Source organism: Rhineura floridana, chromosome 16 (assembly GCF_030035675.1).
Source record: "Rhineura floridana isolate rRhiFlo1 chromosome 16, rRhiFlo1.hap2, whole genome shotgun sequence".
Taxonomy (NCBI): domain Eukaryota; kingdom Metazoa; phylum Chordata; class Lepidosauria; order Squamata; family Rhineuridae; genus Rhineura; species Rhineura floridana.
In genome coordinates, this window is record NC_084495.1 from 8,125,122 (window position 1) to 8,142,063 (window position 16,942).

Consider the following 16,942-nt stretch of genomic DNA (forward strand, 5'->3'; position numbering starts at 1 on the left):
TTTTTAGGTAGTGGTTCATAGCAGCAAGAATCCCTGATATCTTTGTGATGTTTCAAGTATTTTGAATATATTACCAGTACTTGTACAGGGTTGGCACTTCCAAAACAGGCATTTCCAGAGGTAATACAAAAGAAGACTCTTTGGACATCACTCAGCAGCTATGACCTGCTGCATCTCAATAGGCTGCAACCCATCAATCATATGTGGCTGTGGGAGTAAAGGGGCAGGCAGTTCTGCTGGGCTGACAGAGCCTGAGTCACTCTGAACCGAACCGCCACTTCCATCGAATTGAGATATTTTCTTCTTGATCATTTTCCTCTCCTTGGCTCGGCGATTCTGGAACCAGATTTTTACCTGAAATGTTGCAAATCAAGCAAGTTGATTCAGTGATGTAATTTACACTGTAATTATTGTACACCACATTACAGACTTGCAAGTAACAGTGCAATCCTAACCATGCCTACTCTGAAATATATCCCTAGATATAATCAAACGGAGACTTCAGGCTAACGGAAATAAGAACACTTAGTTTATTACCGGAAACACATGCTTGATAGAAAGAGTTCCTAGTTGTAGCTAGGGATGGATGAGAAATTACATTTAGTTCACATTTCTAGCCAAATCTATAAAATTTGCACTTTCCAAAACAATATGAGAACCGATATACTGCTATCCTTCAAAATTTGCAATGTAGCTCACTAACCAAACAGTGTGTACAAAAATGCACATATTAAGGGAAAGTGTGCACAAAATTAAACATATGAGTAAAAACAGCATACAAAAATGCACTGTATGATGAGAAATTGCTTGAAAAATGTGTACATTAGTCAAAACTGCCTATAAAATGTGTTTATAGGAGAAATCCACATTAAAATGCTGGAAAATTTTCATGTGGATTTTATTTTTTTTTTAAATCACAAATTGCTGCAGATATGTAGAGAAACTGAATGAGAAACTGAAAACTGAAATTGACAAGTCTTTCCATCCCTAGTTCTAACTAAATTGGAAATGGAACGAGCCATGCTTGCCCTTTGATCTCTGCTGCTAGAGAAAGACAAAGGAAAAAATGGAAATGGACTGCCTTCAAGTCGATTCCGACTCATGGCGACCCTATGAATAGGGTTTTCATGGTAAGTGGTATTCAGAGGGGGTTCCCCATTGCCTTCCTCTGAGGCTGAGAGGCAGTGACTGGCCCAAGGTCACCCAGTGAGCTCCATGGCTGTGTGGGGATTCGAACCCTGTTGTAGTCCAACACCTTAACCACTACACCACACTGATGTCTCCTTTTTAAAAGGTGAAATGGAGGAAGAAGAACAGGAAATGAGGTCAGCAACCCTAAGAGTATCAGTTTACACTGAAAGAAGGTCAGCCACAGGTTAGGTCAGAAAGACAATCTAGGGGAAATGTGGTGGTTTCCTCTACCTTAATCAATGCAAACCCATCAAGTGAAGTTGCATCCCAACACTTCCAACATTTGCCTGCCTGCCTGCCTATACAGATCTATGTTAGTAATGTGTGGCACATTGTCAGCCTGGAAGCAAGGAAATAAAGAAGCCATGTTCCTCTGATTTACGAAGGGTTCCTTGCTTGAATGCCTAGAAATGATTCTCTCTTACGAGTAGCTATCTACAAGCCAGTTTGGAAAATTATTCGCTACTCTCGGCTTATAAATGCCCACTTGAGCATATAAACAGGATTATTTTATAATGATCACTGCTGTATTTCTTAATCAAAGCATGCCTTTAGAAGCATCATGTCCTTGAGGAAGCACTTCATGCCAATTGAAAGCTTACAGAACATTTTTTTAAGGTGTTCAGTATCATATTTTATCTGTTACTTGCATTTCTTACGATGGGTCACTTTAGAGGAGCAAAGAATCACAATATGCTTTAGATGATTTCTCAGTTATTTTTGTTTCTGTAGCTGTGGTCTTTATATTTCACGAAAGCTCCCTGTGTGTTACATCCATCTTACTTACAATCTAGCAAGTTAGTTGTGACTGCGTTCTCTTCCTTTGCTTTCAATGGGGATTCATCATGAGTTACATTTGCTGGGCTGCACCCCCTAGCTATCAATATACAATTCAACTCACAAAGGATTTAAAAAAAATACCTGTCTCTCCGATAGTCCCAAGTTTCCTGCAAGTTCAGCCTTCCTTCTTATTGTTATGTATCTGTTGCAGTAGAATTCTTTTTCCAACTCTAGTCGCTGCTGATCAGTGTAAACAACCCGATACTTTTCTTTTGTTCTTGTTTTCCCTGTTTAAGAAGGGGGAAATAGTTGTTGTTTTAAAAGGCCCTAATGCCTGAAGTTCCATCGCAGAACACCTTCATCTGGGGTGGAGAATCTTTGGCCTGCCAGATGTTGTTGAACTACGACTCCCATCAGCCTTGACTATTGGCCATGCTGGCTGGGGTCGATGGGAGATGTAGTTCAGCAACATCTGAAGGGTCAAAGGTTCTCCACCCCTGACTTACATGGTGCCACCTCTTTTGCTTCCTCTAAATCCGTACACAAAAACTCACATTTTCTGTGAAGGGTTTGGCTTTCAGCCCTTCTTTCTTACTAGCACTAAACCAGCCTTACTGAAAGTAACCTCATCTGTTGATCTTCCTATCATACTCCTCTTGCCACTCACACTTTCCTTTGTTTGTTCCCTTTGTTTAAGAACTTTAGAACACAAGAGCTCTGCTGGGTCAGGCCAAAGGTCCATGTAGGGATCATATCGCCCCTGCAGGGATCATATCACCCCTGTGCTTTATAGACTCCACTGACTCCCAATTTGTTTCCGGACCTAATTCAAAGTGCTGGTTCTGACCTTTAAAGCCCTAAACAGCCTTGGACCAATGTACCTGAGGTACCGCTTATGCCCATATGTACCTGTCCATGATTTAAGATCGCCTTAAATCTCCTCTGCATGCCTGGAATGAAAGATGTCAGAATGACAGGCACTCCTTTTCAGCTGTGGCCCCCAAGCATTGGAATACCCTGCTCCAAGAACCCCACTCTGCTCCCGCCCTGATGATGTTCCATAGAATTCTGAAAACCATCTTGTTCCGGAGACCCTTTGGGATGGACTGAAGTTATAGCCTGAAACTATATAATTTCCCCTCCTTTTTAGTTTTACCTCTTCAGTCCCCTTTTAATATTGCTCCCCTAGATTTCTCAACTGTATTTTATGCAATTTTTACTTATGTATGTTTTTTGTGTTCTTTACTGTGTATGATTTTATTGTGAGCCGACCTGAGTGCCCTATTGTTAGGGTAGAAGGGTGGGATAGAAATATTTGAAATAAATAAAATAAACAAATAGTCCAGCATCCTTTCCCCTACAGAAGCCCACAAGCAGGGGGCATGAAGGCAACAACCCTTCCCTGTTGTTTCCTCCATAGCAACTGGTCTTCAGTGGGATACTGCCTTCGAACCTGGAAGTTCCAAATAGCCAACATCATCATCTTATATCTCGGAGGTGGCCACAGAAAAGCCAACGCTCCCCTGCCCTGCACCTACACCTGGTGTCACACTTGAAGTCAGTAGTGGGAAAGGTAAGGAAGGGACTTCAACGGGACCTTAAAGTGGGCTCCTGAGGTTCTTTTGTTGGAGCAGTGTGCACCTTGCTCAAGGGGAGGGGAAGTTGGATAGAAACCACTTCTACCTCCCAGTGCTGCTCTTTGAAGCCACCTCATGCAAAGCTTGGGAATCCGTGCAAGGAACGTTGACAGGTGGGCAGGGCATCCTCTGACTGACAGGTGGGTGGGATCTGACCCTCCCCCCCAAAAGCCAAAAAGGTCCCCCACACTTTATATACAAATCGTGATCCCAATTCTCCAGGTGCCGGTTCTCACGTAGCCAAAATAGCACCACCAGTATACCAGATGGGAAATATCTGCAGTCTAGGGGAAACCCCACGGTTTGCAGAAGTATAATTTTTTGAAGGAGGGGAAACCCTAATGGGAGAACCCCAACATCAACCCAATGACGATTGAATGTGCTCAGTGACTGCAGAATGCTGACTGGATGTTGTGGGGGTTGGGGGAGAGGGTATGGAAAATGGGCTGGAGAGAGAACAGAATGGAGTTTCATGGAGGAGGGCAAGGCTGGCTGGCTGGCTGGAAGAGAAAAAAAATCAGCGGCACTCTGTAGCACAACTTGTGTGTACACATTTGTGTTTAGTCCTTGCCCAGCACTGAGGCTTAGATTAGAAAAAAAGAAATGAATTATTAAAAAAAATCTCCAGTCATTATGGTTTATATGCAAGAGAGGATAAGAAAAATAAAAGTAGCACATGTGTGTAGTTCATATTCACTGTTTTATATGATCAATCTGTTTTATAGTGAGAAAAGGACATGTCACATACAAATATGTTTTTTATAGATGAATCAATAAACATTTAATAGCAGAATAACAGCGAGGAGGAAACAATTTCTGGATCACCTAAAAATTCAACATATCATTTTAATGGCATATATTCATCATTGAAAGAATGCTTAGTTTTGCCTGAATTGTGCTCCAAATCTGTAGTTTTGTCTTGCTGCCATTCCTTGTTTCTCAACCCTTTCGGCTTATGCTACTTTTAAAATGTTCATAAGCATGACCCTCCCAGCCATAGTCTGATGATCTGCATCTCATTCTACTACCTCATTATAGCACCACCTCATTCTGCTATAGGGACAGAGTCAGTTAAGAACATAAGAACAGCCTGCTGGACCAGGCCAGTGGCCCTTCTAGTCCAGCTGTTTTCACAGTGGCCAACCAGACTTCTGGCAACTGCTTTTCAAAAGCATACTGCATCCGACTATGGCGACAGAACACAGCCATCATGGGTAGCAGCCATAGATAGCCTTATCTTCCATGATTTTGTCTCATCTTCTTTTAAAGCCATCCAGGTTGGTGGCCATCACTGCCTCTTGTGGGAGCGAATGTCAGTTTAACTATGAGATTCGCGAAGACATACTTTCTTTGACTGTCCCTGAATCTTCTAACATTCAGCTTCATTTAATGTCTATAAGTTCTAGTGTTATGAGAGAGGGAGAAAAACTGTTCTGTCTCCACTTTTTCTTTGCCATACATCATTTTATACACTTCTATCATGTTGTCTCTGACTTACCTTTTCTCTAAACTAAAAAGCCCCAAATGCTGTAACGTTGAAACCAATGAAGCAATTTAGTTGCTTCCAAAAGACTAGGAAGGGTGCGACCCTGTTTAATACCAGCCTTCCCTAACCTAGGGTTCTCTGGAGTACAAGTCCTATTGTCCCTCACCATTGGCTATTCTTCTGAGAGTTGTAATCCCAAACTTCTGAAGGGCACCAGGTTGGGGAAGGTTGCTATACACACTTACCTGGAAGTAAGTCCCAGTGAACTCGGTAGGGCTTATGTCTGAGTAGTCATGCATAGGACTGGATTGTTAGAATTGTTTGCCCATCAAAGCTAACTAAAATACTTAATTCTCAGACCTAAGTACTTGAGCATTAATCACCAATCTAAACCACATTGTACCACAGGGACATGGGAAGCTGCCTTGTACTTGTTGTTACGTGCCTTCAAGTCGATTTTGACTTACAGCAACCCTTTGAATCAGCAACCTCCAATAGCATCTGTCATGAACCACCCTGTTCAGATCTTGTAAGTTCAGGTCTGTGGCTTCCTTGATGGAATCAATCCATCTCTTGTTTGGCCTTCCTCTTTTTCTACTCCCTGCTGTTTTCCCCAGCATTATTGTCTTTTCTAGTGAATCATGTCTTCTCATGATGTGTCCACAGTATGACAACCTCAGTTTCATCATTTTAGCTTCTAGTGACAGTTCTGGTTTAATTTGTTCTAACACCCAATTATTTGTCTTTTTTGCAGTCCATGGTATGTTCAAAGCTCTCCTCCAACACCACATTTCAAATGAGTTGATTTTTCTCTTATCTGCTTTTTTCACTGTCCAACTTTCACATTCATACATAGAGATTGGGAATACCATGGTCTGAATGATCCTGACTTTAGTGTTCAGTGATACATCTTTATTTGATGTACCTTGTACTGAGTCAGATCTTTGGTCATTTAGCTCAGTACTTTCTACACTGACTAGCAGCTGCTTTTCATGGTTTCAGGCAAGAGTCTCTCCCAGGCCTACCTAGAGATGGCAGCGATTGAACTTGGGACTTTCTACATGTAAGGCAGATGCTCTTCCACTAAGCTATGGTCCTTACCATGTGCTGATTCTAAAATGTGCACAAATTTGTATTTTTGCCTCAAGATAAATAAAACTATCTTTAAGGGAAGAATCTAAAGTGTCTTAATGAAATGAAGGTATACATCAGCATACTCAAGCCTGATGCCCTCTGGATGTTTTGGACTACAATGTCCACCAGCGTCAGCCAGGGGCCTAATGGGAGTTGTAGTCCCAAATATCTAGAGGGCACCAGGCTGGAATACACTGATGTCTACTTAATCAATAATGTTCCGCTTCAGTGATGTATGAATGCCACTGCTGGATCACCTGGCTCCAGTGATATGATCTTCTGTTGGTGAGGTTTACATAACTTCATCCTTTGCATGGCTCGCCAGCAAACTACTCCAAATTCATATTTACATAAGGGATATAAAATTGGTAGAAAAGGACTGATAGCCCTAGTCCTCTTAATTTCTTTTGATCCAGGAAACTGAAGACATGACCTGTGACAGTTGTGTTACTAGTGATCAATTATTAACCCCTCCTTTTGACTTTAATAATGAGCTTCTTATATAACTTTTTTGTTCCTTTATCACTTTCCAGTGTTGATTTAGTTTTTTAACAAATCCTTCTGATCTTTGGAGGTTGTTTTGATGTGAATGTTTTGGAACAAACTGTAAGACAAAGACTCCTTTAAAGTGGTTCCCTAAACTCCATTGAGGTGTTAAGATGAAGCACACGCCACACAAAAGAACAGCCAGAAGATCTTATCAAGACCTCCTTTCACATTCAGACACACAAGCCAATTGGTTTGGAATTTACAAGCACTAAACAAATGTCAACTTCTCTTTCATCTCCAGGAACATCTCCAGGGGACAGAAATAGACGGATGTCCCATTTCTTTTGCTGATTTCTGCAAAATCTCAGACTAGAACCCAGTTAAGCTGGATCAAGAAGATTCCTTTAAACAGTGCACCAATACATATTTAGCTACGATACACACTTTTGAGTGGAATCCCTAAAGGCGACTGCATAATGTTTCTGCTGTTCATGCATTTGTTATAACTTGCAGCCCAGTCATATGAATGTTTACTTTGAAGTCACTGGAACCTGAGACTCCCAAATAAATCTGCATAAGATTGCAGTCTTGGCTGCAATCCTGTGCACAGTTACTTGGGAGTAAATCCTGTGGATCTCATTGGGACTTACTTCTGGGTAAACAGAACACTGAATTCAGTGGGCTTTATAAATAAACATACATAGGATTAGAATACATGAGTTGGATTTCAGAATGACTTTATTTATATTTGGTTGCTTCCAATGTTAGTCATACTCAGAGAAGACCAGTTGAAATTAAAGGATGTGACTAATTTAGGTTTGTTCATTTAAATGGGCCTATTCTGAGTTGGATTTGGTTGGATGCAACTCATAGTATGTACATAGGGCATTTCAAATGCTCAAATCAGTTCACATGCATTGCACAGGATTTATTAAAATATCTATGTTAGAAAACTTTGCTGTGAATGACATTTCAAGTCACAAAGTGTGTAAGGTCTTAAAAATGGCAAAACACGAGTAAAAATTCAAGTGTACTTATTCTAACTCCTGTTGTAAGCAAGAATAACTGAGTCAGGGTTGGGGAGGGGAGGGGAGGGAAACAGTTTACCCTGTTCCCCTTGGTCATAAAATTCACAGAACATTTCTTCTGAAGATAATAAAGCTGAAAGAAAGGGTTTTGTTTTTATTTGCTGTGAAAATTGGCACCCTTTCTTGCAATTTAACTGCTCAAGAAAAGAGGAGAAGGAAGAGACAGTGCTGCATATCAAAGCTGTTAAAAGAAGTGTTAAAAGGGTCTGTTGCTCAATAGGGTCTCAAAACCAAAGGCGCTGTAGGCCAAGGGACAAATAGATGTCATAGCAGACCTAGCAGTGAAATTAGTTCTAAAATTATATACATTTTTTAAAAAGCAGGAAGCTGATGCATATAAAGTCAGACCATTCAGTCAGGAGTCTTTCCCAGGGACTGAATCTGGGAACTTTTGCATGGAGAAGAGAAGACTGAGGGGAGATATGATAGCACTCTTCAAGTACATGAAAGGTTGTCACACAGAGAAGGACCAGGATCTCTTCTCGATCGTCCCAGAGTGCAGGACACGGAATAATGGGCTCAAGTTGCAGGAAGCCAGATTTCGACTGAACATCAGGAAAAACGCCCTAACTGTTAGAGCCATGCGACAATGGAACCAATGGCCTAGAGAGGTAGTGGGCTCTCCGACACTGGAGGCATTCAAGAGGCAGCTGGACAGCCATCTGTCAGGAATGGTTTGATTTGTGCATTGAGCAGGGGGTTGGACTCGATGGCCTCATGGGCCCCTTCCAACTCTACTATTCTATGATTCTATGTATCTTTGTGCCTATAAAGCATGTGCTCTACCTATACCGAGTCAGCGGAATGGCCCGTCTAGCTCAGTATTGTTGTCAGTGACTGGCTTTCCAGTGTTTCAGACCGGTCTCTCTTAAGCCCTAAGTGAAGACACCAAGGATTGAACCTGGAGCCTTCTGACCCATATTTTTTTCAGTTTACATTTCATCTTATTGGTAGCCCAGTCCTGTCTACTCCTGTGGCAGTTATTTCAGGGACACCATCTAGAGGAGGTGTTTTGTCTCCCATCATGCTTCACATCACCTGTGTTTGAAGACCCATATTTCTGGTGATGCAATTGTTCTAAAACACTAATGTTCCAAACCATTCACAGTGCAACACATCCATGCTTCTAGCAGCCTCTCCTATGGAAAATATTTTTCCCTCCCCATGCTAGCGGCTTTTACATTCTTTAAAAATGTAAATGGACTGCCTGCACGTTGATTCCAACCTATGGCGACCCTATCCAGAATTGGCCTCCACAGTCAATTACGGACCCACTGTTAAAGACCTTATCTTGGAAGATAATCTTACTCGGCCACGAGTGATCGCCAATGAGAATGATGACCATTGCCTTCCTCTGAGGCTGAGAGGCAGTGACTGGCCCAAGGTCACCCAGTGCGCTTCATGTCTGTGTGGGGATTCGAACCCTGGTCTCCCAGGTCGTAGTCCAACACTCTAACCACTACACCACACTGGCTCTCTTGGCTGTCTTACATTCTTTAATTATTTGTTTATTTGAAAATGTCATGCCACTTGTGTTTGAAAAAGTAAACCAATCCAACCCCCCCAGCTTTCACTTGCCTGGTTAACCTTGGCAATAGATGTCTGGGACTAAAACAAGGTGGGGAGAGGTTTAGGCACTCCTCCCCTCATTCTACCGCCTCATTCTACCTGCTTTGTCCTAAAAGGAGCAGCTACATAGAGATTTTCTGACATGTAGTTATAAAATTCTGTCCTATGTCCTAAATATGTATGCCAAAGGTACGAACACCCCTTTGTTTTAAAAAAGAAAAGAAAGATTGGGTTTCATACAACATAACTCATTCATATTTAGGTCCATTCAGAACAGACCCATTTAAATTTAGATCCATTACTTTCAATGAGTCTACAACCCATTGTTTGGGGCCTTAAACCAGGGGTAGTCAATGTGGTGCCTTCCAGATGTTGGACTACAGTTCCCATCATCCCTGATCCATTGACTATGCTGGCTGAGGTTGATGGGAGTTGGAATCCAGCAACATCTGGATGGCACCATGTTGGCTATCTCTGTCTAAAACCACTGCTGAGAATCTTTCGCTCCCTTTGCTGTTTTTGGTCTTCAGTTGGTAGCTCAGGATCCACAACCAGGTTCCACTCCCCCCTAATATGGGTGAAACTGGTGTCACAGACACAACTTACTTTTCTTTCTTCTGAGTCTTAAACCCAGTTCCTTCCACTGGAGCACACTGGTTCTCACAGTGGCAATTACAGGTAGTCATAACAAATCTGACTGAGCTGGCATGAGTAACACTGATGGAATAACATGGGGATTGATTAAAATCTGTTGATTGTGGAAATACACACCCAATCAGCGTTAGTTTATTTCCATCTGTGTTGTGTATTTGCCAGTTCATCCTATTAAGGGTCAGGTACTGCCACATTTATTACTAACGCTTTGGAAATTAGTCACAGAAATGTTTCAGATGACACCAGAGGCAGTTAAACAACATATATAATTTTCAATATATATATAAGTGTGGATTTACATATACGCCTTCCAGTATCTGCTTCCCCTCACCCCCTGAGGTCATATTTCTTACTCCTTTCTTTTCATTGTTGGAACTCTTTTACTTCAAATCCACCCAGTACTTATATGACAATAAAAAGTGTAGTGTAATAAACAAAAACTTTTACTTAGAAACTTACTGAGAGCATTTTTTGCATGTAAAATGTGTGTTGCTTACTCTATATATTTAGCACTATATTTTATTGCAATGTACAAGGCAGCCAACATGGTGCCCTCCAGGTATTGTTGGACTCCAACTCCCATCAGTCTCAACTAGTATAGCCAATGATCAGGGATTATGGGAGTTCTAGTCCAACACTGGCTATCTTGGTTTAAGATTTCGGGGCTTTGGTGCTTGGTACTCTTTTTTTTTTTAAGTAATACTCAGAAGTTTTTTGGTTGTTGTCACCAGAGGTGTAGCAATCCAGGGTCACAGGAAGTCATAGACCCCTTATGTTTTGGGGAGCAGGGTCCCAATGTATAAGCCAAGCAGCATGAAAGGGGAGTATGTTAGCCACTGAGATGAGTCTTCTCACTTGGCTAACAACATGATTCCTTATCCTATCACACTGAGCCAATCAGAGTGAAAGGAGGGGAGGCAGTCACTAAGAAGACTCTTCTCAGTAATGGATACATGCCTCCACTTTCATGATGATTGGTTCCTAGGGTGCGAAGTGAGCTTCATGGCGAAGCACCTAGGTCTCCCAAATCCTAGTCCCAAAAGTGGCTTCATTTCAGAATTCTTAAAATCACAAGGTTTCTGGAAACATTTAGCCCCTAGAAAGGGAGACTTGGGCCGGGGGGAACCTATGCACAGAGCAGCTTCATTCTGGTTCTCTAATTCTGTAATTGCAGAAGAGACTGTGGCTGTCAGGGGGTGTGGTGTGACTATCATGAAGGGACACTGCACTTCTGAATTTGCCACTACACTATTGGTAACATTGCTACCATACAAGGGAGGATGCCTGGTCCTGTTGAGGGTGACAGGATTGTGACTTGCTACTCTCCTCTTCTGCCCCCCCCCTTTGGCAATTGCATCTGACAATAGTGAATTGTTTCTGTCAACATCCTAACTTGCTTTGCTGAATTGGAGCAGCAACCCAAATCCTGACATTGTTCCAGGGCTATGGCCCTGGCCCCTGACCCTGTCCACACTTTGCCTTGCATAGCAGACCACCATGGGGATTTTGCTGCTGTGATTTGTGATGCAGCAATGGTGAACAAATCAAGGGACATAAATAATAGCACACTTAATTCTGTGCTGGATTGTAGTCAATGGCTGTAGCACAACTTAATTAAAGGATCTCCTGGCATTTAAGGCAATTTAGTTCCATCAGTTTGACAGGAATAAACACTCCAGTCTAGTGTAGTACTAATGGGAGACCCACAGCAAAATGTTGCAGAGAATCCCCAACTCCCAATGTGAATGCTGTTAGCATTGTTCATGCCTTGTACAGCCGCTCAGGGCTCAGGAATGGAGGGAAGAAAAATGACACCTTTTCCCTTTTATTTTCCACCATCCTGAAATCTTCCTACAAGTCAGTAAAGTGCTCGGGTTTGGGGCTGGCTGCAATTTGTTCCTATGTAGCTGGGAATTGGGCAATTTCCTGAAAGGGGGAAAGTGCCCCTTTCCCTTTCTTCTCTATAGAGTGTGGGGAAGAGAGTTTTCTGGGCATGCAGAAATCACTATCATATTCTTTTGGGTGGGTGGTACCATTTTATTTCCAAAATGATTGACACAGGACCACTCAAGTTTCATCCTGGAAGGAATGACGATTGCTTAGAGTGAGCTGTGAGTCCAATACAAGGTTAATAATTCCATAAGGAACTGAGATAAGGTGTGCAAGTGCTTTGAATATTTAAAGGCATATATAAAAGTTAAATAGTATTATTTTATAATCAACACACACTTCTCTGTTTCTCAACCAAAGCAGCCCTTTAAGAGCGTCTTCCATCTTGTTTTCTGCATGGGAATGATGTTGGAGTGATTCCTTTGAAGGGATACGCATACGAAACATTACATAGGTCAGTCTTCCCCAACCTGGTGTCCTTCAGACTTTTTAGACTGCAACTCCCATCAGCCCCAGCCAGCACCAATGATTAGAGTTGTAGTTCAAAACATCTGGAGGTTGGTGAAGACTAACGTATGAAAATAATCCTCACATCCTCAGATTGTCTTCGTGAAACCAAAAATGGCCACCAGCTTGGACGGCTTTAAAAGAAGATCAGACAAATTCATGGAGGACAGGGCTATCAATGGCTACTAGCCATGATGGCTGTGCTGTGCCACCCTAGTCAGAGGCAGCATGCTTCTGAAAACCAGTTGCCGGAAGCCTCAGGAGGGGAGAGTGTTCTTGCACTCGGGTCCTGCTTGCGGGCTTCCCCCAGGCACCTGGTTGGCCACTGTGAGAACAGGATGCTGGACTAGATGGGCCACTGGCCTGATCCAGCAGGCTCTTCTTATGTTCTTATGTTCTTATGTTTAAGCATGCCAGAGATGAATTTTACTGTATTTATTTTTGAGTTTCAATACTGTTTTTCATTAAATATTTCCACGACACTTTATAACAAGAAATAATAGAGTAACAATGAAAATAATTAAAGCAGCAAAAATAAATTTATTTTTACACCAGTCAATAAAACAGCAGGCTTTAACATTTTGTAGATGTTAAAAGCCTGGAAAAATAACCAAGTTTCCACCTGGCACTACGAAGATGTTAGATTAAATGTCAGACAAGTCTCCTTGGGGTGCCACAACTGTTTTGAACCTGTTCTGCCAGATGCAAGCCCAGCATCCTACCTTCATTCTTAGCCATATGGGCACTACAGTCTTTGTATTTTATACTGTGTGCTTTTATTTTATTTTCTCTTTTATTTATGTGTATTTTTAAGGAACTCGTATTTAGAATCAAAATCTTGCAGCCATATTGTCTTCTAATTATCTTAAGCAAACATAATAACAAGAGAAACATGGATGTTTTGGCAAAAGAGCAATCACCAAACAAATCTCAGCTTTGAATGATAGTAGCCACTAGAAGCAGACATGTTTTACAAGCTGAATTGATGGGTTGAGCATCTTCTAAGATTAGTCTACTGTAATTACCCTTCTTCTTCTTTATACTTTGCTGCACACTTCAGGCACAATCCTGCCAAACACAAGCACCCTTATGTCTAAATGGTTTTAATGGGAGACATTTACGTATGTGTTGAACTTTGCCACTGAAATTAATCAGTATGTAAAAGTGCTTAACTTTGGCTTCAGTTTTATCCTTGCTGTTCACCTTAACAGAACCGTCAATGGCCTGTCATTCTTAAATTCAGCAGACATGATGAAGAACTTACTTGTGGCATACAGTTTTTCACCAGAAAACTAGAGCTTTAATTTGTGACTTCAGGAATGGCTTTTTGCAACAGATGGCAAAACATCTTCCGCAAGGCAAGATGCCATTTACTATGCAATTAAATAAGCAAGAGACTTTATAATGGGAATAAATTACATAATTATGGCAGATGATTTTAAGACTCTTCTTATAGAATGCAGTCATGCTTTTCATCTATATGTAAGGCAGTAATGTATTTTACTTACCAGGAAATATCCAAATCAGTCACAGAATGGACCAGTTGGTATGATTGATATTGGATGTCACTCAATGTATGTATTTTAGTTTAAGTGCAGTGAGGTGAAACTGTGTGATCATCACAACATCAGGAAACTAAGCTAAACTGCATCAGTCAACTAAACTTTCTGGGGCAGCAAACAAAAATCTCATTTTATATTACCATATAAACTTGTAATAGATATTCATCCAAACATTTAACAAATTTCCTATAAGACATTTATTGGAAAGTCTGTGTTCTAGTGGAAAAAACAAAGTCATTAAGAAAAATTGCATTTATTCATAAGTCTACATCTGTCAAACTAGATTGAACATGTAATAATTTAAAGCTGGCAACTTTGCAAAGGTAGAGGTATTTCGAACCACCAAGATTTCATCTATTAGAAGCCAAAGAATCCAGCAAAAAGTTCAGAACTTTTAGGGCCCATTGATTTCAGCAAGAAAGTTAAGCGCTTGCTTAGTGTGCTTTCCCTTTCTCTGCCACACAGAGGAAGAGAGAGGAACAGAAATCAGTGGGATTCAGAAATGGGTAACTGCAGATGGATCATGCCGAGAGTTTTCCTATTAGAGAAGAAAAAAAGGGGGGGGAATCATGAGGTTGGAAATGTAATAGTTCCCACTTACCTGCATTGTTAGCTGACATAGTTTTCCTCATCCATTCATAAGATGAACTGTGTCTTTGATTGTGGGGAGAGAGATGAACTGTATTAAATGTATCTACAGAAGGCAAAACTGCAGCACCAGCAAGACTTGGGGAGTTGTAATTGGCAGCACTGTAAGGAACCTGCCCAGGAGACAAACCATTCATTTGTGAAGAAGTATCCGCGCTGGAGGGTCCTTGACCGTACGCATGCCAGTCCTCCCTTTGCAGGCCATAATGAGACCCCCAGCTTCCCAAAGACTGTCCATGGTTTTCCACACTTGGTAAATGATGATAAGCCATGCAATCTGCATAAGGTGCTGTGGAGACAAAGGTTTGAGCTGCCAGATGGTTATTGTTGCTCCTCAGGGAAGCTGGATACATGCTGGCTTCTTGTACCAAAAGAGGGTTTACATACAGGACAACGTTGACTGGTGAAACTTCATCCTGGTTCTTGTTATTTCCCCCTCCTCTGCTCTAAGGTGAAAGACCATTTAAACCCTGGTCCTCTGAACACATTAGAGTCCGCTTGAACAGATTACCCTAGTTTGTGCAATCAGCCACTGTGTTATCAAGCTGCTGGTGATCATGGCTTACAAAGAGGGACTGCAGAGGGTCTGCTGGGCTTCCGACTCTCTAATGGCATTTGCATTCAAATGAAGGGCTGACCCATCCAAGCAACCCCACCTTTCTGCTTAGTTTTCTCTTGCTCCCTTCCTTTATGTTTTTTTTAAAGTCTAGAACACCTATAGCTAAGCACTAAGCTATTTGTCAAAGGATGTGCTTGCAAAAGAGGTGTGAAGTATTATGAGGTCTTTCCCTTTTCAGAGAGGTGGGTTTACATTCAAAGCTCTTTACGCCTTGACACCATTCAGACTAGCACGTCCCTACTAATTCCAGGAAAGGAAGAACCTGTAGCCATCAGAGAAAGGAGTAGGCAGAAAAGTTTCTCTACAGAGTGAAAGGGAAAGTTCTCTCTCTTTTTCAGGGTTGGGGAACCGAGGGTCACATATGGCCCTCTAGGGCTCTCTTATCTGGCCCTCAGAAGTCTTCCTTGGCCACACGTCTCACTGTCTCTGCTTTGCACCATCACTGATTGTTTTTGCCTGGCTGGAATTCATCTTGAACTTTAATCATGCCTCTTGTTTCCCTGGATGGAGGATAAAGAAAAGTATGAGAATGTGTATAGAAGCTACTATACACAAGTATAACTCATAAGCATTGCTCCACCCACTTTGCCTCTGGCCCCGCCCATTGCTGGCATGTGACCCTTGGAAGGAAACTTGGCCTTGGGCAGAAAAACCTTCCCCAGTCCTGCTCTTTTTCATTCCTTTTCTGCTGTGGCAAGCTGAGCAGCCCCTAGCCAGCTGGGAGGACTAGCCTTAGAGGGAGGCAATGGTAAACCCCCTCTGAATACCGCTTACCATGAAAACCCTATTCGTAGGGTAGCCATAAATTGGGATTGACTTGAAGGCAGTCAATTTCTATTTTGTAATATGCCCTGTTCAGGCTTAGAGGGCATTAAATGATGAGTAGACCCCTGAATCAATATTTGGGGGTTAGCTGGGAACAGAGGTGGCCATACCCTAAGGCAGACTTCCCCAATCGGGTGCCCTCTAAATATTTTGGACTAGTATCAACCTTTGTCAGTAAGACTGTTGTCGTCCAAAACATCTGGAGGACTACAGGTCAGGGAAAGCAGAATGAAATTGTTTTGATATTTCAGCCATGCCTTGGTCTGGGCTTGGGTGGGATGAGTAAAAGGGACTTGCCTGTATCACAAACATGTAATCTCCATCTCTCAAAAGGGTGGTTGTGATTGAGAAAAATTCTTTTTTGAACTGCATGAGATCAAACTGGAATTTAGGCTGAATTCGTTCATAACTGTAGAACTATGATATGCCCAGCATTGATTGTTTGCATCTGTAGTCTCTACCTTCACAATTCAATTGATACTGAATTCCTAATCCATCCTAATCAATAGAACTGCTAGATAATTTTAGACCTTGGATTTACTAATCTTATGATGGGGCCCCTTTAGATGTCTATTACTTTAGTTTTGAAGCACCTAACTTACATTTATCTTCACCAGAAAACAACAGAATGAAATTCAACAGGGATAAATGCAAAGTTCTACACTTAGGAACAAGAAACCAAATGCACAGTTATAAGATGGGAGATACTTGGCTCAGCAATACGACATGTGAGAAGGATCTTGGAATTGTCATTGATCATAAACTCTAAATGAGCCAACAGTGTGATGTGGTTGCAAAAAAGGCAAATGCTATATTAGGCTGCATTAACAGAAGTATCGTTTCCAAATCGTGTGAAGTATTAG

At 41.7% G+C, this 16,942-nt stretch overlaps 1 protein-coding gene across 1 annotated transcript; it reads right to left on the minus strand.

Annotated features, from left to right (window-relative positions):
- Positions 1 to 147: 147 nt before the first annotated feature.
- On the minus strand, positions 148 to 15,018 carry LOC133371259 (homeobox protein CDX-4-like). Its single transcript, XM_061598475.1, has 3 exons — positions 14,589 to 15,018; positions 2,113 to 2,258; positions 148 to 354 (listed from the first exon to the last, which is right to left on the minus strand). The coding sequence occupies exons 1-3, from the start codon at positions 14,986 to 14,988 to the stop codon at positions 148 to 150; spliced, it is 753 nt and encodes a 250-aa protein (XP_061454459.1). The 5' UTR covers positions 14,989 to 15,018.
- Between the last annotated feature and the right edge of the window lie 1,924 nt (positions 15,019 to 16,942).